The sequence below is a fragment of the Marmota monax genome, unplaced genomic scaffold (genome assembly GCF_021218885.2).
Source record: "Marmota monax isolate L192 unplaced genomic scaffold, Marmota_monax_Labrador192_F-V1.1 WCK01_AAM20220418_F8-fsc00044, whole genome shotgun sequence".
In the NCBI taxonomy this organism is placed as follows: Eukaryota; Metazoa; Chordata; class Mammalia; order Rodentia; family Sciuridae; genus Marmota; species Marmota monax.
The window spans coordinates 8,571,002-8,593,226 of record NW_026695198.1 but is presented as its reverse complement, the minus strand read 5'-3'; the positions used below and the strand labels follow the sequence as shown (position 1 = coordinate 8,593,226).

The window sequence follows — 22,225 nt, the reverse complement described above, 5'->3', positions numbered from 1 at the left end:
CTGGTCACAGGCAGGTATGGAGCACCACTTACATCAGTCAGTGTCACAGGCTCTGGGCTTGCCTACGGGGTGAGCTAGACAATCTCTGCCGGGGATCACAGTGAGAGAAACAGACCAAATCCATTAAAACCTTGTTAAGAGAACCTGATGCCTGAGAAGAGGGGAGATTCCCATTACGACTGGTGGCCAGCAGGGGCTCTGCAAAGTGACAGCTAAGGATGCAGAGGCAGGCATAGAAAAAACATTGAGATGAGGCTTCTGAGAAGAAGGAACTGCAAGTACACATGGGATTGGAATGTTCCAGACATTCTTGATGTGTGGTGAAGGAGGAAGAGATGTTGGGCTGCGTGGATATGTGAGAGAGAGTGGGCTGGAGGCCTCAGCCACAGAAACTTGCAGATAAAGGATGAGAGTGAGTGAGAGAGAGAAGGGAAAGGCATAGTCATGGGCAGGGGGTTGGAGGATGAGGTTTCTAAGAAGGTTCCGTTGGTAATGCCCAACCCCAGGGGTGAGCACGTAAGTGAACACTGAGATGTGACAGAATAAATTCCTGAGAGATCAAGGAAGGTGTTGTTCAGACTACTGACAAGGACATGGAAGGAATCAGGAACAGCGCTGCAGGGGAAATGGTGGCCTGTGTGCTGGAGTTTTCTACATAAGGGGTAGGGAGGGACCTGAAGGAAGCTCATGACTAAAAAGAACAACACTACAGAGGTTCCACCCATAGACATTCGTTCACAAGAGGTGTTTTTAAACAATTGCCACAAAATATACGCAACATGAAATTTATCATTTCAACCATGTTTACACTCACAGTTTAGTGGCATTAAGTGTATTCACCTTTCTGTACAACCATCACCACGAGCCACCTCCAGAACTCTTTTCATTCTGCAAAATGCAACTGTGTACCAAAATGCAACAGTAACTCCCTACCTTCCCCAGGCCCTGTCAGTGACCACCCTGCTTTCTGTCTCTATAAATTCAATTACTCTAGCTACCTCAGGTAAGTGGGATCATGCAGTTTTTTGCTTTTTTATGCCTGTCTTATTCCACCCAGCATAAAGTCCTGAAGGTCTGTCCAAAATGTAAACATGCATCAGAATTTAAGAGGTGGGATCTCCCAGAGAAGAAATGTTTTAGAAGTGGCAATGGAGAGCAAAAGGACAACTATCTTTACCTCTAAGCCCCAAATGCAGGAATTTCAGAGGAAAATGTCTCCAATGATCAGGGCCATGGTGAGTCCTTGAAGACTAGCCAGATTCTGGTAAGAAATGAAAGAGGAGGGACACTAAGAAACCATGAAGGACTCTGTGGCTACCGAAAGTTCTGGACAGCAGTGTGGGAAGCCATGAGAGGACCCCGGGGTGCATCTCTTGAAGTCATATAGCATCCCTGCAGTGATTGGGGCCAGAGAGGCTTGAGTGGGAAAACAGGGTATATTTGCAGGAATCTTGTAATCTTGGGCTGGCCTTCTATCCCAGCTGGTTCCTAAAGAAGAATCACTGGAAAACAATGAGCAATTGCCAAAGCATGTCCAGAAGTCCAGGTGAGCAGCCTGTGATATAGGGAAAGAGCATGGCCTGTCAGAACTGCCTCTCCATCCTGGCCTCTTAGGCTTGTGAGATCTGGACCAAATGACTTCACCTTTCTAAGTCTCCACCTCCTCATTTGTATAATATAAGCTACCTTGAGATTCACTGGAAGTATTAAATGAGCATGTATATGAAAGGTCACTGAAAACTAAGAGCTACTCCAAGGCCATAATTATTATTTTAAATTAATACTTACTGATATTTAATGTGAAAGACAGACTGTTATGAAAAGATCCTACACAGGTTGAGCATCCCTAATCCCAAAAATCCAAAATTTGGAATGCTCCAATATCTGAAATTTTTTGAGCTCTGACATAACACAAGTGGAAAATTCCACCCAGACCTCATGCGATGGGTTGCGGTTAAAAAAAAAAAAAAAAAAAAGCGGATGCACTATGTGTCTAAAGTTTATAGGAAACAAATGAATTCCATTTTTCAACTTGGGCCCAATCTCTAAGATATCTCATTACATATATGAAAATACTCCAAAAAAAAAAAAAAAAACTCCAAAGACCTGAAATTCTAAACACCTTTAGTTCCAAGTATTTCCAATAAGGACGACCCAACTTGTATTGATTGTGCTTTAAGAACACAAACAAATTGGTCCTGTACCTTGGTGTCTAAATTAAGCACAGAGTGAATAGCAGGGACTCCACTTATTCATCCTAAGACATCTGGCATCTCAACCATTCACAAACCTGGAAGTAAACTCAAATGCCTTTGAGTGCATGCAAGCAGCGACAAAAATAGTGCTGCAAAGCTGAGAAAGGAAAGGCTAAAGAGGAGGGATGTAAATTTGCCAGTTTTCCAAGCAGGGCACTTCTGTACCCTGAGAGCTCGAGGAAACCCATGGGGTGGGGTGAGCAGCAGAGGATGTCCTCTCTCTTCCACTGTCAGGCTTTGTGACCTTAGCAGTGAGGCCATCTCCCTCAGCCCCAGTTTTCTCATTTGCAAATGAGAAAGTTTTCCTTCTCATTTAAATTCTTTCAGTACATGCTGCTACCCCATGGTTGAATGGTGCAAGCATTTTGCTGAGTGAAGGAAATCAGTTAATAAAAGCCACATATCATTTGGATCCATCCATATGAAATGTCCAGAAAAGGCAAATCTGCATATAATAGTTAATTTGAATTGTCAACTTGATTGGATGGAGATGCCAAGAATTAAGAGGTTTATAGGTCTGTCAAGGAGGGTGTGTCTAAGAATGATTGGCATGTGGGATAGCCAACTGAAATGGAGACCCTCCCTAAGCATGGGCAGCACCGACCAATAGAGTAATGGCTTGGATGGGATAAAAATTGGAAGAACAAGAAAGCAGCAGCAGATACAAGCTTGATTCTTCTCCAGCAAGTTCTTGATTGTTGCTGCGATTATCTGAGGATATTGAACTCTCACTTTTCACTCTTCCAAAGCAGATTCTCCAGAAGCCTTTGGTCTTGGACTAGGGTAGCACTGTTGATCCCTTTTGTGCTGAGGCTTCAGCCTCTTGGACTGCACAGCTACTGGTTTTTCCAGCTCTCCAGCCTGCAAACAGCCATTGTGGACTCTCCAGCTTCTGGTCACATAAGCCAATCGAATAAGTCCCCCTTTGATAATTATGCTTCCTATTGATTCTGTTCCTCTAGAGAACCCTAAATCACTGCAGAAACAAAGTAGCTCAGTCGTCACCAGGGGCTGCCGGGTGATGGCTAGTTGAGTGTGGGGTTTCTTCTCAGGGCAATGAAAATGATTTAAAATCAACTGTGGGATGGTTATACAGCTCTGTGAATATACTAAAAGCTGTGGAGATATATATCCTTTAAATGGGTGCATTGAATAGTATGTGAATTATAAGTCAATAAAATAGTTTTAAAATGCTGGTATTTTAATTTAGTTTAAAGGCAGTTGGGATGAATACCAATAAGAACAGGAGCACAGAATGGGAGTTTAGTTCTGTCAACAACTTGGTGACCTTACATAAGTCATCTGCCTGCTTGGGGCTTGTGTTGGCCCAGCCATTCTTTCTTCCTATTCCATAAATTTATGATTCTGTGGCTTAAAACTGAGACACATCCAAAAAGGAAAGGAGGAAAAAAAGCCCACAGAAGAGGAATATAGCAGATTCAGTGGACTGGTGGGGTGGGAACTCTGATATACAAGTGACACATGCAGGCAGTTGACTCAAGAGAATGGACATGGGAGCATCATACCACATCAACATGCAGCATCATACAGGACACTCAGTGTGGGGGTGGAGAACAGGCTGACCCCCAGAGTAAATGCTATACCAAGCTCAAAACAATGTATAATTACTAATATTTCACAGACATTTTAATGTGGGCATTTGAAACTAATGTGCCATGGAAATAGTTTCCCTGAACATTGTGCTACCGTGGGAAATGCAGATGAAAATGACAGTCATGTTACACAACATTTCAGCATTTTCTTTTATAGACATAAGTCAGTACAGAGATAAGAAATGCAGGTTCTTTCCTTGGTGAAACGCATTTAAAGAGCTCATTGGCATAGACAATGATTGTTTTTATAATCTTTCCTACATTCACTGGTGGAGAAGTGAGTTTCCACAGTGCATCTGGAGAAACAGCAATACACAAAGATTAACTAATTACATTTCAGGTTTTATTTAATAGAGAAGATCATGAATACGTGCAATTAATGCCACATAAGCCCTTACCGTGCTCAATCTTGTACATATTTCATTTCTATCTCTGGTTTTGAAATCTAAGTAAATCTAGAGCCCACAGGGTATCATGTATTATGCATGCTTTGATATAGCCCAAAAATGTGAATTGAAATTTGATATGAATTTAAATCCTCTACAAATCCATAGTTCTATTAAAGTGCCTGGACTAATGATGAAAGCAGGGAGCCCTAAGAAGGCAGCATTTCTTCTTTGGTTCAGGGCTGATACAAGGAACAGCATCCCAGGATAAAAAGGATAAAGCCCCTTCTGTGCTCCCCAATTGCAACATGTTTCCAAGTACAGTCTGAGTACCTCAGTACCAGGGCAAGAGGCTAGGCAACTTCGGATATTCTTAGATGCATTTCTGAAGGTGTTGCAGTTTCCTTTACCTAGAACATTCTCCAAATTAGCAGTGCAGAGGGAAAAATGCAATATCATCAACTTCATTGTCATTGTAATCCTCACTGATTCCTGGGTCAGCAGAGGAAGAAGGAGGGGTAGCTCCTGGGTGTACAAGGGGAGAGCCTGGGATCCAGCTCTACCAGCACAAGGAAGCATTCCAGCCCTGCTGAGGGACAGAGCATCCAAGAGCTGGCCTGTAGTAGACACTGTCAAGATCTTCACAGCATGCTCACAGACACACTTCAGACCTATCAGCCATTCTATAGATGTTGAACTAACCCACTGAGCTCTCAGAAATAAACTCACTGAAAGTGAGCTGATCCAATCATTGTGTCCCTCTGATGTGAGGTAGTGGGAAGACCAAGTGCCACAGAGAAGATTTCTTGCCGAATTGCTGAAGCCAAATGCATTAAAGTCCTTGGATCTAAGATCTAGTTTGCAGGAATTCAGGGAATTGAGAAAAGAGTTAGCATCATGAGGAAGCAGCAAATTCAGGAGGTGGGACCATGCTGGGTAGGGGGGTTAAAGATCCAGTTGCTTCTGCAAATTGGTGCATGAAAAAGATGGGGGTAAGGCAAGATTAATAAATCTAATCCTCATCTCTAATGAGAAAGAATGTGATTATAGTTAGGTATTAGATTACACTAATTATTTATTAAAAATTTTTTTTTCTAATTGTAGATGGACACAATACCTTTATTCATTTTAATCATTTTTTTTTTTTTTTGGTGGTGCTGGAGATTGAACTTAGGGCCTCGTGCATGCTAAGAAAGCACTCTACCAACTGAGCTATATCTCCAGCCCCCTATTTATTTTTATGTGCTTCTGAGAATCCAACCTAGTGCCTCAAATGTGCCAGGCAAGTGCTCTACCACTGAGCCATGTCCCCAGCCCGTAGACTACACTAATTATTAATTTTGGGTACGATAGAAGTATTACAGTTGTTACATGGACATTATATTTTAAAATGTGTTTATCATAAGGTTATGGTGTTTTTTAAAAGGGGCATTCATTTTTATTTTAACTGTCTTTGAGGAATGACATCTGTAATGACACTTGCATCACTGCCCTGAATTATAGCTGGAACTAAGGAAACTTACGGACAAAGCATCTTTGTCTGATCACAAGTGAGGGTAGGCTCTCTTCCCATGCTGCAGAAAGACACCCTCCAGTCTGGTTCTCTTTGGGGGGCTTCTTTAGTTCATTCTGTGTGTACTGGGCACTAATCTTACAGATACTAAGCCGGGATGACTACATGCTGAATATACACATGGAAGATGAATATATGTATATGTATATGTATGTGTGTGTGTATCTTCTCCATCAATCACAGCAGATGGTTCGTGAAACATGTTAGTGCATATGCAAATTAAGGACAAGAAAAATGTACGAAAAGGTATGTTCATATGTAACTAGTGTTTCCGGCTCCTGATAGGTCTCTCTGGGCAAAAATTCCCTCTACGTTTCTTTTTTTCATGGTCTCCTTTTCCCCATGGTAAACTCTCCATGACCTCTTGTGGATAACAGCATTGATTCCTCAGAGTTTGCCTGGGTCCACAATTCGTCAGAACGTTTCATCCTGGGATGATAATCCTGTCATAAATGATATGAAATAGCGAGCTTCCATCCTTTTTAAGGCTTTCGGGCTGTAAGTAATTTGATTCTCTGAAAGCCATCTGAGCTCTCTTATATAGAAAACCTTTCTGCACATTATATCCCTGTGGTCCTTCTTCATTAGTATTCCTGGGGCTTGTTAATTGCTATTAAGTTTTTCTGTTAATATGAAGATGCTGAATGTTAAAATGGTGGATCTGCAAAGGAATCTTAAGTTGGGTCCTTTGATTTTATTTCTTATAGGAGATTACCTTAAAGTGATTTTTTGATTTGTTTTCCTGAAAAAAATATTCTGAGAATAAACTATTTCTGTAAGAAAGAACATTGTTACCAGTTAAACTTCATATTTACTCTCATATAAACTATTCTCTACAAGAACATAGTAATGTTCCACACTAAAATTTATGTTATTGATCAGAGATAGTGTTTACTGGGAGAGTAAATATAGGCTTTGAGGTCTGTATGTTTTCTATCACAATTATTCAGCTCTGTCTCTGCTGCACGAAAACAGCCACAGATACCATATAAACAAGTGAGTTTAACTGGGTTCCAGTAAAAACTTATTTATGGACAATGAAATTTGAATTTTATAAAATTTTTATGTGTCACAAAATACTATTCTTCTTTTGATCCCCCTAAACAATTTACAAATATAAAAATTATTTTTAGTATTCATGCCATACAAAGGAATTGGAATGTATCTGGCCCATGTGCCTGAATTTACTGACACCTGTTATTTATAAATAAACAGAAACTCTCAAGAGATGGTTTACAGATAATTGGGAAAATTACAGATTCTAGAGTAATAACATCCTATTGATTATGCTCAAGAAGTCTTCACCATAACCTCATGATAATGTAGGGTACCACAATAAAGGTCAGTCACATATCATGAATAGCATAACAAATTTACATTATTCCTTCAAGCCCAGGCATTCTCCTGACTGCCAAACATATGCTATATTTAACCACATAGTCCTTGCCACTGCATAATCATCACACTCTGGTTTCTTTTTTTTTTCCAGCCTAAAACTTGGCTTATAACCTTTAACTGCAAAATCATTGCATGGTATATGTTTACCACTCTATTTAAAAGGTGAACAGAGCAGCACCATATTCACTAATGTCATATGACTACACATTTATCTTCTCATGCATTGCAAACCAGGAGCCTAGATTTTTCAGTGCAGATACTGGGGTTTGTTTAAAGTGTTGCAGTACTAATGGTAAACATATCTTACATGAGTGGCACTGAGGAACGTGCACCTGATGATAAAACCAATGACAGGGGTGCAGAATCTTCAGACACAAGATTAAATTTTGTAACTTCATATTCACAACACTGTATTAAACTTTCTCAAGTGTAATATTTCAACTATAATTACAAATCAATTACAACTAATCGTGTAAACCTTTTTTTTTCAGATGGGGAAAATGTTTGCTACACTGTTGTAAAGAAATGATGTGCATTGATTTGGACTATTCAGTTTTAAATATATTTGTGAGTATTCTGTGCAATACCAGCACAATAAAAAAAAAGCATCACATAATGTTCACATCACAGGTTTTTGGAAAAACTTTGGTATAAAATCTGCAATGAGTACAGAGGTCCAACCTACTTGACACCAAAATCAGAACTCTGATGGATATCCTAGACTTTAGGTTCTAAATGGGCTCCTGAGTCTCCCTGTCCAGGGAGACTTCCTGGTGTTTTACATGGCCCTACAGAGAGTTGCCAACCACTCATCTCGAAGGAATTATTCTGATTCCTTCCTCATTATGGTCTTCTGTTTCACTTATAAGCAAGCTGGTTCTATCTCCAGATGTATGTCAGGCCTATGTACCTTGTCTATGCTGTTCAGGTGGGACCTTTCTCTTGCCTGGACTGTTCCAATAAGACCCAGTTCACTCCCCTTTCTTCTCTTCTCCATGGTTTTCCTGTTACTGTGGCAGAATTCAGCAGTTACCACAGAGTGCTGCTATAGTTTGCATGTGGTTTGTCCCCTAAGGTTCAAGTGTCTGCAAACCCCAATATTTTATTGTTTTAAAATAAAGCCCAGATTATGATAATCTCCTCTTGTGACTTAGACCCTGGATAATGGTATTGGGAAATAATTGGATCTTTAAGAGGTGGTACCTAGTGAGAGATCCTTAGGTCTATTGAGGGTAGTTCTCTGGAAGGGACTGTGGGATGCCAGGCTCTCTCTGGCTTCCTATTTCAATATATGATCTCTTCCATATACATGCTTTTACCATGATGTGGCACAGTCAAGAGGGCCCTCATCAGACCTGAGATTTTGACAGTGCTATGCCCTTGAGCCTGTGAAATTGTGAGCTAACTAAACCTCTTTTCTTCAGAGAGTTATCCTGCTTCACTTATTTCATTATAGCAACATAGAACAGACTAATGCAAAAGATATGTTCTGCAAAACCCAATATTTTACAGTTTTAAAATAAAGCCCAGATTATGATAATCTCCTGTGACTTTCTATGACAATCCATGACACTAGAACAAATCTAAACTTGTTATGACACTAGAAAAAATCTCCGCTAACAATTTCCAACGAAAGCACAATTTCCTTCCATGTCTACACAAGCAAGTGTATCACACCTTACTTACATGTAATTTATTAGTGTGCAAACTCAGACTCACAGGTGTGTCTGAGTTTGACCTATCCAAGTATGTCTGATATAACCAAGTCAGGCCCAAACAGATTTCAAACTTTAATCTTTCAGCCTGAGGTCTGGGACCATCTCATCACCCCCAGAGCTTTGCTCCTCACACCTCAGGTGTGCATAGGCCCCCAATCAGATAGATTTGGATTATTTATGGATGCCCATCAGTGAGTGCCTCTGGAGTCCTTTTTCCAGCAGTCTGCTGTTGATTAGAATTGGCTAATAGAAACCCCAGTGTACTATCTTATCCCATACAGCCTCAACATTCCCAAGAGGTTCTCCTCAGGCTGAGCTGATGGAATGTTTCAATTTTCTGTTCCTAGGGAATGTGTGAGAGAATCTCTTTTCCTCAAGGTTTGGTTTTCCATAATTCACACCAAAATATCTACTGAATTTTATATCACCATTATTCTTGGCCTAAAGTGTCAACTAGACATATAGGTTGGACAAACAGATCTAAAATTAAAGAAATTTTCAAAGAATTGAAATGTTTAATGATTGTGCATTTTGGACTTTTTGCAGGGAACCATAGCAATTTGTAACTATTTTTGTGTTACAACTTAAATCAGGTATAGAGAACCCTGGAGATCCTACCCTGCACAAACACATACATTAAGTATAGGTAAAACAGCCCATAGAAGACAACTTTCAATTTAAAAAATTATATATATATAAAGATTTATATATATAATTTATATATATATATATAATTTTATATATTTTATATATATATATATATAATTTTTATATATATACTTTTACCCAGTGAGAGATCCTTAGGTCCATATAATTGAGGTATGTATATAATCTATATGTTGCCTCCTGATTTTCAGAACATATTTGATATAATTCATCAAATTTATTCTATAAATCAGTATCTATAGTTTTCATGCCTTCGCAATTTTGAAAACGGGTCACTAGAAGGTAAGGGAAAGAAACAGAAGCTTTTATATAGCTATTACTTTTATTTAATGTGCCCAACGAGAATTTTTCACTTATTTTGCACAAGTTTACCTTTTTCATACTCTCTAGTACTCTTTCATCCTTTAAACTAAATTTATACTCATGGTTGAGTTACAATGTTCTGGTGTTTTTTGATAACAAATACTTTATTTTTCCAAAAGAATAGCATTGCCTAACAAGTCATTCAAAGGGCTAGAAATTACTTACTTATTTTGCCTTAGCAAAAACTTAGCCTAGTGAGAATTTGATAAATTACAGTTTGGTTTGGTATATAAATAAATCTTATGCCTTGACTTAAATCTGCCCCCAAGTTCTTCTCAAAACCTGGAGGTTAGAGCAGCAAAGCTAGCAATCATAGCACTGAAGAACTAAAGACTGAGCTTGAGCTATGTCCCCGGTTTCAGGAATACAAACAGAAATTCCGGTTTTCTTTGCCCAGTCAGGAGAGCTGCCTCCATGACTGCTATTTTCATCTCAGAATGAGAGTGGAATCTAGTTGTTTCCATATATTGACTCAGCGTTTTTCAAAAATAAATGCCAAAGTTGACATAAAAGAACAGCTCAGTAACAGGAAATTTAATATGAAAATTAATATTTAAATCACTCGTGGACATGATGTTAAAATTACAGCCCCCACACAGACTCTCCTCTGCAAAGGTCAACCAGCTGTCCTTTCCAGAAAATACTGTTAGCCTTTTCTTAACATTTCTTAATACTGTTTTCTTATTGCCAATATCTTATAATGACCTCTACTGGATATAACACAAAGTAGATGTAGATTTTACTGAGAATGACCATTCTGAACGTAATTCTTTCATCAATTAAATTTTACCTAAATTCTTCAAGTTTCAGGGAGCCACTTTAAAAAAAATCTATAAATTACAAAGATTTGGCCAAATATGAATTTTAAATAATCAGAAGTAGCATTTTCCTCAATGTTAGGTTGTGGTACAGGTTTATATTAAAAAGCTTTTTCAGAACCTTGTTCAAATGGTAAAAAATTTTAGAATCTATACCAAATATAATAATATAAAAAGTAAATGTTAAAGTCAAATAATCCATGGTCAGGGGCTTTAAATAATGATGAACAAATATTAGAAGAATAATGATAATAGGCACTCTTCACTAAAGACTCTCTTAAATTTCCCTTACTACTATAAATTTAGTATTATTAATGCAGTTATACACATTCAGACTCAGAGGTTCACAAAAGTAGTGATGTAGTCAAAATTTGAGCCCACTTTTATTTCATTTCAATGCTCATGTGTTTTAATTACAAGCTGCAATTTGAAGCATAAAGAGTTGCAAGAATTATAAATATGTTTTTTCCTTCCAACATTTTTAAACTTACAAGATGTACATTTACACATACAAAAGGGAAAAGTTAATATTCAATTTTCTGAGTTCCATTGCAAACAAATGATAAAATATAAAGATAAAAAATGTCATCCAAGGATAGAAGAAAAGAAACTTAACTAAAAAAAAATGTTGATTGGTCAAGGCACATTACCATTCCTGCACAACAACTTAAAAGGCCAGATAAATAGCTCAAATTACATTTCTAAAGACATCAGAGAATTGTGGAAGCAAAGAAGGTTAAATCAACTAACATTTTTGAGAAGGATGCCACTTTTAAGGTGAGTAGTCTGCCACCAACAGTTTTCTTCCCAGGGGCCTTGCTGATTCTTAGCATGGGCTAAGGATATAAAGAAACTAATATGTCATGTGGGAGAACAAATCCCCTTCAGTACCAAGACCTTCCTCAAGCATATGGCTGACCTCCTTAAGACATTTACCAAACATGGAAGCCATGTGGAAGGTGGGGGCAAAGAGCAAATTTGACAACCTCCCATTCTTCTAAGATGAAGTAGCTAAAAAACCTCAGGATCTGCATCCAAAGCCCAGGAGAAAATTCCCAAGCAACAGGAATGAACAGAGGTAAGTCACGGCTTCTTGTACTACAAGTAGTACCAAACTGGTTCAATATGTTAGGCCTGAAATGTCCCTCTGAGGGAGCTTCCTTACTGAAGGAAGATATTATCGGAACTTACATAGTTTAGTTATACACACTATCTACATATAATAAGAATTCCTGGACAGTTTTAAAACTCACAAATAACAGATACAGGAGCATAGACAATCTCAATATTGGATTTAGTAGACAAAAATTAGATAGCCAAAACTGATGAAAGGATAAGGAATTTCATCATAGAAATTAAATTTATTTAAAGAATCAAATGGACAGTCATTTAGAACAAAACACATTCTGCAATGAACAATGCACATCAGAAAACAGGCTAAACTGAGACACAGAACAATAGAAAGCATTCAAACTGAAGGAGAGATTAAAAAAAAGAACTGAATGTAAGAGACAATAAAAGAATAAAAGACATGAGAGGAAAAAGGAAAATAGTCTAACATATCCATGATTTGAATCCCGAAAGCAAAAAGAGAAAGAAAAAAACAGGACAAAAGCAACATGTCTCTTTAAGAAATTTTAGTGAAATTTTTGCAGAGCTGATGAGAGACATCATCCTACAGATACAAAAAGCTCAGTGAAGGGCTGGGGTTGTGGCTCAGCAGTGGAGCACTCGCCTGGCACATGTGAAGTGCTGGGTTTGATCCTCAGCACCACATAAAAGTAAATAAATAAAATAAAAATGTGTCTGAATACAACTAAAAAAAAATTTTTTTAAAAAACCTCAGTGAATCTAACACACAAGAAGTACAAAGAAAATCATAGCCAGGCACGTTATGTTCACTTTGGTAAGCCAAAAGCAAAAAGTAAAACTTTATATTAGCCAGAAAAAAAAGACATTATATTCAAAGAAATGTGACTTTCCAACTATGAAGTCAAGAGATAACAGAATAAGAGTTCTTTTTTTCTTTTCTTTTGTGTGTGTGTGTGTGTGTGTGCAGTGCCAGGTATGAAACCCAGGGTCTTGTGCATGCTAGGGAAGAACTCTACCTCTGAGCCACATCCCTGGCCCTAAAAATGAGAGTATAAAGGTAAGCCACAGGCTTGGAGAAGACATTTGCAACACACACATACATTTTTGACAGAAAACCTGTATTCAGAATATATAAAGAACTCCTACAAATTCTTCATCATCATCACCATCATCATCATCTGACAATACAATAGAAAAATGGGCCAAAGACTTAAAGGAGCAATTTTTCAATAGAAATTATACAAATAATTGGGTTTGGTGGCTCACACTTCTAATCCCAGCAGCTCCAGGAGGCTGAGGCAGGAAGAGTTTGAGTTCAAAGCCAGCCTCAGCAACTTAGTGAGGTCCTAAGCAACTCAGTGAGACCTTGTCTCCAAAAAATTTTTTTAAAAGGGTTGGGGATGTGGCTCAGTGGATAAGAGCTTCTAGGTTCAATCCCTGATACCAAAAAATTTTTTAAAAAGGAGTTGTACAAATAGCCAAAAAGAATACAAAAAGGTGTTCAACATCATTAGTAATCAGGAAAATAAAAATTAAAATCACAACAATATACCATTTCAAAGCTCCAGAATGATGAAAATTAAATAGATGAACAATATTAAGTACCGGTGAAGATTTGAAGCAATACATGCTTTGATGGTAGGATTATAAATTGATTTGGAGTATAAAAACAGTCTGTCAGACTCTAGTAAACTAAACATATATTGGACCTACCACCCAGCAATTTTACTCCTGCACTTATATCCAAAGGACCTAAGTTCATTAAAAGACAAGGATTAAAATGTTACTCATAATAGCCCCAAACCAGAAATAACTCAAGTATCCTACAGTAATGGAATGCACTGGGTTTTATTTACAAAAGAAGCACTGAACAGCATTGAAAAATAACAATATGGGCAACAAGAGTGGATGAATCTTGAGAATATACTGCTGAGCCATATACCAGATACAAAGATTCTGTACTATATAATACATATGCAGTTCAAAAACAGGTATGACTGATGTATGCTAAGACAGATTATAAAAGTGGTCACCTGTGGGGGTAATGACTGGGAGGAAGCAAGGTGGGGTCTCCTAAAGTGAAGGAGGCTGAAATATTCTATATCTCGATCTAGATCAGTTATGAGGAATAATTGCCCCTGGGAAACAGCTGGCAATATCTAGATATATTTTTTTGATTGCCATTTAGGGAGGGGTGCTACTGGCACCCAGTAGGAGGTCAGGAGTCTGCTAAACATCCTGCAACATGTTGATCAGACTCTCACAAAGAGAGTTAATTAACCTGATATATCAATAATGCTGGTGTTGAGAACCCAGAACTCCATGGTGCTCAAATGGCAGTATACTCATGTAAAGTTTATTAAGATGTATTCTTAAGAAGTGGACACCTTCCCAGTGGCAAAGGAGGCTGAGGCAGGAGGATCACAGGTTTGAAGCCAGTCTCAGTAACTTAATGAGGCTGTAAGCAACCTAGTGAGACCCTGTCTCAAAACAGAAAATAAAAAGGGCTAGGGTTGTGGCTCAATTGTTAAGCACCCTTAGGTTCAATCCCTGATGCCAAACAAACAAATGAACAAAAATGATGTGTACACATTATTTATAACTCAAGTAAATACAATTCAAAGCAGTGAATCTCACCAAAGTACCTCATGGTTCCTCACTGAAATATAACACTTTTATAGAAACTTTGCTTCAATTTAAAAAACGTCTAATTTATTGCTGGGCATGGTGGCATGTGCCGATAATTCTGGCAGCTTGGAGGCTGAGGCAGGGGGATCACGAGTTCAAAGCCAGCCTCAGCAATTTAGTGATGCCCTAAGCAACTCAGTAAGACCCTGTCTCTAAATAAAATATTTTTAAAAGGCTGGGGATCTGGCTCAGTGGTTAAGTATCCCTGGGTTCAATCCCTGGTACCAAAAAAAAAAAAAAAAAAGTCTAATTTATCAATGTGTCCTAATAACCTGAATTTGCCAAGAATTACAATAAGTCAGAAGGATTTGCACTCTTTATGAGAGTTTCAATTAAATGCAAAATATCTCTACTTTTCTACAGAGCTAGAGATATATGAATTAGTATTCAAGTTATCTCTAGAAACAAATATTTTTTAAAATACAATAAGAGTATATGTCAGAACCAATACATCTGGGATTCTCTTGGAACCATAGGAAGATGAATAGAGAAAAATATACATGCACCTTTAAACAGCAGTCCAATCTTGTTTCCAAGGATAATAACTTCTTTTTTAAATCATATTTTTGATACATCATTTATTTTACTTTTAAGTATAGTTTAAAAGGGACTTATTACTTTTTTTTTTTTTGTACTGAGGATTTAGCCCAGGGCTACTTTACCACTGAGTTACATCCCCAGTTCTTTTTCTTCTTTCTTTTGAGACAGGGTCTCACTAATTTGCATAGGTCCTCACTAAGTTGCTAAGGTTGGCCTTGAACTTGCAAGCTTCCTGCCTCAGCCTCCCGAGTTGCTGGAATTACAAGTATGTGCCACCCTAATTATTAATGAGACTTTTACAAATATTAAGAAATCTATAAGGCCCGAGGATGTAACTCAGAGTTAGAAAACTCACAAACACACACAGGAGGAGGAGAAGAAGATGAAGAAGCAGTGCCAAGTACTACAAGCCTTAAAGCTGCAGCACAAACTTGTGGGCATATAGACTCAAATTGGATTTTACAATAGAGTGAAACTAATAACTAGAAACCATAAAGGTCAACTGGATTTAATAACTCTGGAAATAATTCATGTGAAATATAACTGCTGGGCAATTGAGCATAGTATTCATTTTTTTACAAATGATTCCCCCATGCAAATAGCCATATTAGAATCAAGGTAATCTATTCTCTGAATTCCTAATCATGTAATAATATCTTCAGCACTCAGTTGCATCAAACTTTATTGTGAATGGCCTTTACAAGAGCCCATCAGATTGTACTATGAACTGACTCACGCCCCGCAGCATCATCCAAACTCTTAAGCTCCTAGCAGCTCAAGGTAGCATTCAGGGACCATCTCAGATGGTGCTTGTGGTAGTCAGTGACTCACTCACACTTATTGTACTGAATGCTAAGCTGTGACTCAGAGTGAACCCTATTAGTTGCTGACTGACACTCTACTTATTTGAATAGAAGCTCACATTGTGAGTCACCTGGTGGTGCACTGAAAACCAATCTGAAATATTCCCATTTGGACAGTGATTCATATTATAATTATATTGGGACCTGACTGACACATGTGATTTCAAAACCCAGTTCTGCTGAACTGGCTTGGGAGCATGCTAGAAAGTCACTCCCTGCTTAATGCGCTGCATTTCTGTCTAAGAAGAACATGTGGTAGTTATACTGAGACATAAAGTCAAGGGTAAGATATTCAGTTCACACATTGGAGAGAACTATGGTTTCCTTCTTCAAGGACATAAGCACCATTCCTAGAAGTACCTTCCCTGGAAAATGAACTATTCCTAATATAATATAAGACAAGCTGCTCACCTGAAAGATTCTGCCATAGAATCCCTAAACTAGTTATGCAAGAGCTAAACCTTTAAATCACCGTCTACATAGTACATGGAAGGTGGATGTCATTAGACTGTTCCAGGCAGAAATGAATGAACAATGGGACTTTAGAAATTTATATTCAGGTACCTGAACTAAAACCACTAACTGGGCTATTGCATTAAAACAAGACAGCTCTGCAGGGGACAGCAACAGATACCTGTAGTCCCAGCAACTTAGGAGGCTGAGGCAGGAGGATCCCAAGTTCAAAGCCAGCCTCAGCAACTGAGCAAGGCCCTAAGCAACTTAGTGAGAACCTGTCTCAAAATAAAAAATGAAATTAAAAAAAAAAAAGGGCTATGGATGTGGCTCAGTGATTAAGCACTCCTAGGTCCAATCCCCATTACCATTAAACAAACTAACGACAAAACAAAACAAAAAAATTTCCCCTCATTTTCTCTTTCTAGTCCACAAAATCTGGAAGAATAAAATCTCTTGAATAATTTTGACATCTTCTCCTAAAAAGTAGAGAGAAAATATCTTCAAAGCTGTCAGAAAGGAGATTTTAAGAATTTGAGAAAAATTCAAAAATGATTTTCAAAATAAAACTGCTTCAAGGGACGAAAAGAATATGCCCCTGAATGTATACCCTAGTGGAGCCTTAAAATATAAAGCTGGCTCCACCTCTAGCTTGATCAATGATGTTTTAGCTTACTGGAGGGAAGTCATGTGGTCTTACAATAGGAACCACCCTGACAAAGCCCTGGGACAACAGTAACCATGCCATCACTGGTGGTCTTTCATGGTGTTGGAGGTAACACATGCTTGCACATTGTTTTCCTTAGGTAAACTTTCAGGTTTCCTATTTGTGATAGTTTCACGAATCTGTGATATACAAGAAATCATCACTGTGGTGTATAAGAGCCCTGGGAAGGGAGTTGGATATAATTCTAATTCTGTTTTGGCACCTAAATAGCCTTATAACCTTTCTGGATGTTTCCTCATCTGTACAATAAAAGAGGTAGGGAAAAAAAGTAATTTGATGTCATCATTCTAAATTTTTGATATGACTATTGTGGGTAGAATGTTTACAGTGATCTCAGAGAAGTTAGCCCTTCTAATTTCTTTTTTTTAAATTTTTTTTTAAAGAGAGAGTGAGAGAGAGAGAGAGAGAAAGAGAGAATTTTTTAATATTTATTTATTTTTTTAGTTTTCGGCAGACACAACATCTCTGTTTGTATGTGGGGCTGAGGATCGAACCCGGGCCGCACGCATGCCAGGCAAGCGTGCTACCGCTTGAGCCACATCCCCAGCCCAGCCCTTCTAATTTCTAAGTAAGTTTCTAGAATCTCTTAAATAAAATGGACTCAGTAACTTGAGGGTCATAAGTTCAAGGCCAGCTCCAGCAACTTAGCAAGGCCCTAAGCAACTTAGCAAGACTCTGTCTCCAAATAAAAAAGAAAAAGGGCTGTGGCTCAGTGGTTAAGTGTCCCTGGGTTCAATCCCTGGTACCAAAATATTAAAATAAAATAAACTCAATGAAGTTTTTTATTTTTAAATAAAATAAACTCATTGAAGTAATTCAATGAAGATACTGGATTTTCTGTAAATATCCTGATGATGTGTTTTTTTTAAAAATGTATGTCTTACAAAGTGAACTCTTTTGAAGGTTAGAAAGAATTTTCTTAGAATGCTGTTTGAAACTTGAATGTAAATACCTCATAATTATTTGAAATTAAAGGATCCAGATGTTATGAAACTGCATCATATTCAGATTGAGATATTGATATCATACATTTACTGTTTTCCTGATTTTAATGATAGATGCCTGTATTATTGTGTACTCTTTACAGCATACAAAAAATGAATTTTTCTTCTGATATTTTTATGTTTGAAGTCCACTTAGCCCATTTAGCACCAATATAATTGTAATAAGAAATTCCACTTGGTATGTGCCAGACAGTTATAAGAGCTCAACTGAGTGAAGCAATTACCCCATGAGATAGAATTTTTACTTATCCACATTTTACAGATGATAAAATCAAGCACAGAGAAGTTGTGTCTAGATGTGTGTCTAAGGTCACAAATCTAGGTTGAGATTTTAGCCGTGGTTTATAAATTCCAGGCAATATTACCTATTAGGCAATATTTCCTGTTATATGTGCTACTGATACCCAATACAAAAGATACTGCTTCATAAATAGAAGATAAACAAGATGGGACCCAATAGAAATTTAGATTTTGTGCAAAAAAAAATTAAGTACAATAAAAAACTAGTAAACTGCAAATTATGATTGTGTCAAACAACTTACAGACTGAGTCATTCCGTTACAAATGTCCCTGCCAAGTCTGGGAAGGAAGTCAGACTCCTGGGTTAACTTGGACGTTTTTTGGTTAACTCCATGGTCTGGAACCACCAAAAGTAAAATGAAGCCAAGCCAGGGCCCTGCCACCTGTGCCCAGGAGGATGGGCACTGACCAAAGGAGGGTGACTGGTGATTGATGGTGATTGATGCTGGAGCTTCCAGCTCCCCACACTTTGCCAAGGGGATTCAGAGCACCTGGTAAACAATGGACTGCTTTTGCTAGCCACTGGTCTAGAGGGTCGCTCCAGCACTGAGGGCACTGACTGCAGTTACCAGAACTCATGAACCCCAGCCGAACGTCTAGGATGGTATGGCATGGAGAATTCACGTGGAGTGATTGGCCTGTGCCACATTCTGAACAGGAAAGAGATTTTTTTTTTCCCTCTAGCTTTCTCCTCCTTAAGGACAGAAATCCTGTACTACTACATTCACTTCTCTATGCTGTCCTCTGCGAGGGCAGCAGATGCTTCCTCCGGGATCCCCCTAGCCTGGCCCCAGACACTCTTCACAGCCACGTCCTGCCTGCAGCTGGTGTCGCTTGCTGGCCCTGACCACCGCCTGGGCTTTCCTTGGATGCTGGCGAACCCGGGAAGCTCACGACCTATCCCAGTGCCAGCGCGCCTCTTCTCCCAAGGCCCTTTCTAAATGCGCAAGTGAGGTGGGTAGGTTGCAAAGAACGTGGACAACCCCTTCCCAACGCCCACCTTCTCTCGCCTACTCCTCCCTCTGGCGGAAAGTCTTAGAGCACAAAAACCTCTTCCCTAAAACGCCCACTCCTACCTCCGCGCGCCGCCTCTCCCAAGGTCCCTCCCTTACCCATTCCCGGGTAGGAGTGGGTGGGGAAATCACTGCGCGCATAGATCCCCAAAAGGGCCATCCCACATTGTGACCCCCTTTCCTAAGGCTCCAGTTCCACCCCCGTCCCCCACGCTGGAAGGCAGCTGTGCCACAGACCCTCCTCTGCACCGCCCACCTCCCCTTCCCGCGTAGCAGCCAGCCTCTCCACCTTCCCACCTCCCGTCGCCGCGCCGCAGCCGGGGTGCCCAGACTTGTTCCAACTTAGCTAGAGCAGCTCTGAGTGCGGAAGATCAACCACCTGGGTTTGTTTAAAGAAATTCCCCGCGGCGCCCGCACCTTAAACGACACTTCTGCCCCTTAAGTTTTCAAGGGCGTGAATAGCGTCTCCGGGTAAAAGCCGATACCAAGCCGGCCCCTCCAGGGTGCTGGTGCCGGACGCCCACTTTCCGGCCCTGCTCCCCGCCGCTGTCTAGGTTGCATTTCTCCGAAGAAAGGTACTGAGATTCTGGGAGTGTCTCCTTTCCCTTCCCACCTGCGCTCGAATTGCCTGCCTCGGGCGCCCGGCCCCTTCCACGGCTGTCTCCCATCCAGTCGGAATGCCGACCTCTCCTCTGGTCCGGAGTTTCTCAAATGTGCTTGGGATGGTCAATATGCATTTTAGACTTTAAGAGCCAGACTCCCGCGTCCCCCACCCAGTCACAGAGCCGGGGCCACAGAGATGGAACAGCGCGACGCTCCGAAGGATCGGATAGAAAAAATTTTGATAGTGGTGGCCTGTGAACCCCCTTTAGACAGCGACACCTCCTCAGCCAGTCCCCCCCCCCCCCGCCACAGGCACCGGCTAACGAAGGAGGCTGGACCCAGGGAAGTGTTGATGGATCCCCCGAGCTCCCGCGCCGCCGCGGCAAGAGCCCCAGGTCCCGCCGAGCGTGCGCGCCCCGCCCGGCCTCTGCCACTTCCCAGCCCCAGGCCTCCGGGCGAGTGTGAGAAGAAAAAGGAAACGGTGAAGGAAGCCGGGTACTCACGATCCCACCGTCCACCAGAGTTGTTGGAGGGGAAGCACCCGGCGACTCGCCTCCCTCGGCCGTGCGCATGCGTCCGGCGTGTTCCTTATCTTTATTACAAAGCCGACTGCTGTCTTTACTACGCCCGCGAAGGCTTTCCTCCGCTTTCCCCTTCCTGCAGCTCTGGGTCTCTGCGCGCCCTCTTCTCCCTTCCTCTTCCTTCCACTGCAATGCCTCTTCCCCGCCCCCTCACGCCTCCTCCAGCGGCTGGGCAATCCCAGGTCACGCCTCCCTCTGGCGGCGGCGTCCTCCCCGCCACGGGGGCTGGGGACACCACTCCAGGCTCCACGAGGGCGGGACCCGTGACCGGGCCTCAGTTCCCTTCCTCCAGCCCCAGGGTGGGAAACACTGAGAGTGTGGGGGGAAACGCTATACGAGTGTAGAGGGCGTCTGCAAAATGTCCCCTCTTACGCCCTCCTCTCCGCTTGCGGGGGCCGAGCGAGAGACTCCAGTGAGCGGGACTGCGTGCTGAGACCTTGTGAATGAAGTGGAGAAGAGGGAGGAGCGCGCTGGCCCGGGGGACAGCGCCGCCAGCGAGGGAGTGCTTCGTCTCCAGAGTCACCCTGGTGGACTGTCCCGCCACAGCAGGGCAGCCCCCAACCTTCTCCCCGGTTCCCCGCGCTTCAGAGCCTGGCCCCCGCCCCATCCCTGAATAGTCTCTGCGTCCGGTTCTCCCGCACTAGAAACGGGGAGGCGGGTTTCTAACCCTGTCGTACCCAGCCAGAACCTGGAGGCCGCACTTGGTGACCTAGGGCAGGGTGGAGTAAAGGGAGAACTAATCCCAGGCTCAGAATTTGGCTGAATCCCTCGGCCAGCAGCCCCCCTGCGTACTCCCTTCTCCAGGGACTACGGGGTTCGTGGGGAGTGGAGACCCAGCGCAGCCGAGGAACTCTGGTGCCCAGTCGGGGGGCACCGAGCGCAGGGTGTCCTTGCAGCCCACAGTGTACCCCCGGGAATGGGCCGCCGCCGAGCCCTTCGGTCAGTGCTCCCGCGAACCGGAGCTTGGAGGGCTAAATTGAAGCTGGAAACTGACCTGACACAAAAATAACATCACGTCATTTCCTCCCTTGTCTGCAGAGAGGGCAGGGGAGTGGGAGAGTGAGCGCGGGGAGCGAGCGGAGGCGTGTCTGCGGGAGGCTCCTAGGAGGGGGAGGAGAGCTTAAAGCTGAGAGTTTGAAAAGCAGCTTCCAAAGAGGGCGAGGACTCCCTCCCCCTTCTAAGGGGGAAATGAAATGAATGGCTTGGAAAAAGAAGCTTAGCTTTCCTTCGTAGGTGGGGACAGTCAGGGATCCGCGGGCGCCCTTTCCTCCAAAGTGTCCAGCACTGCCGGGACTTTGCATCCTTGCACTGCTGGTCCTGGGTGGAGTGGGTCAGTCCAGGTTAGGAAAAGTGGGAGAGGCTGGAGTCTCGTGTGAGGCTTGGAGATGGGGCATGGTGTAGACCACAGTACTCACCAGCAAGGGCGAACTCTGGCTAGGGCGTCCTCTTTGGGCTTTGACACGTGGTGGGTCAGTGTTGAGAGCCACAGCCAAGTCAGAATGACGCCTGGCATATTGCCAGAGGGAATGGTTGAAAGGTGATGCCAGCGAACCATTGAGATGATGATTTGC

The 22,225-nt window shown here is 41.3% G+C and overlaps 1 protein-coding gene across 1 annotated transcript in view; it reads right to left on the bottom strand.

Moving 5' to 3' along the window:
• Rgs20 (regulator of G protein signaling 20) overlaps nucleotides 1-20,977 on the bottom strand; it is a 71,402-nt gene extending 50,425 nt beyond the window's left edge. Inside the window, exon 1 of the mRNA XM_046428573.2 lies at nucleotides 20,577-20,977. Within this exon, the coding sequence (XP_046284529.1) occupies nucleotides 20,577-20,645 (69 nt within the window). The 5' untranslated portion in view covers nucleotides 20,646-20,977. The remainder of the gene's footprint in view (nucleotides 1-20,576) is intronic.
• Between the last annotated feature and the right edge of the window lie 1,248 nt (nucleotides 20,978-22,225).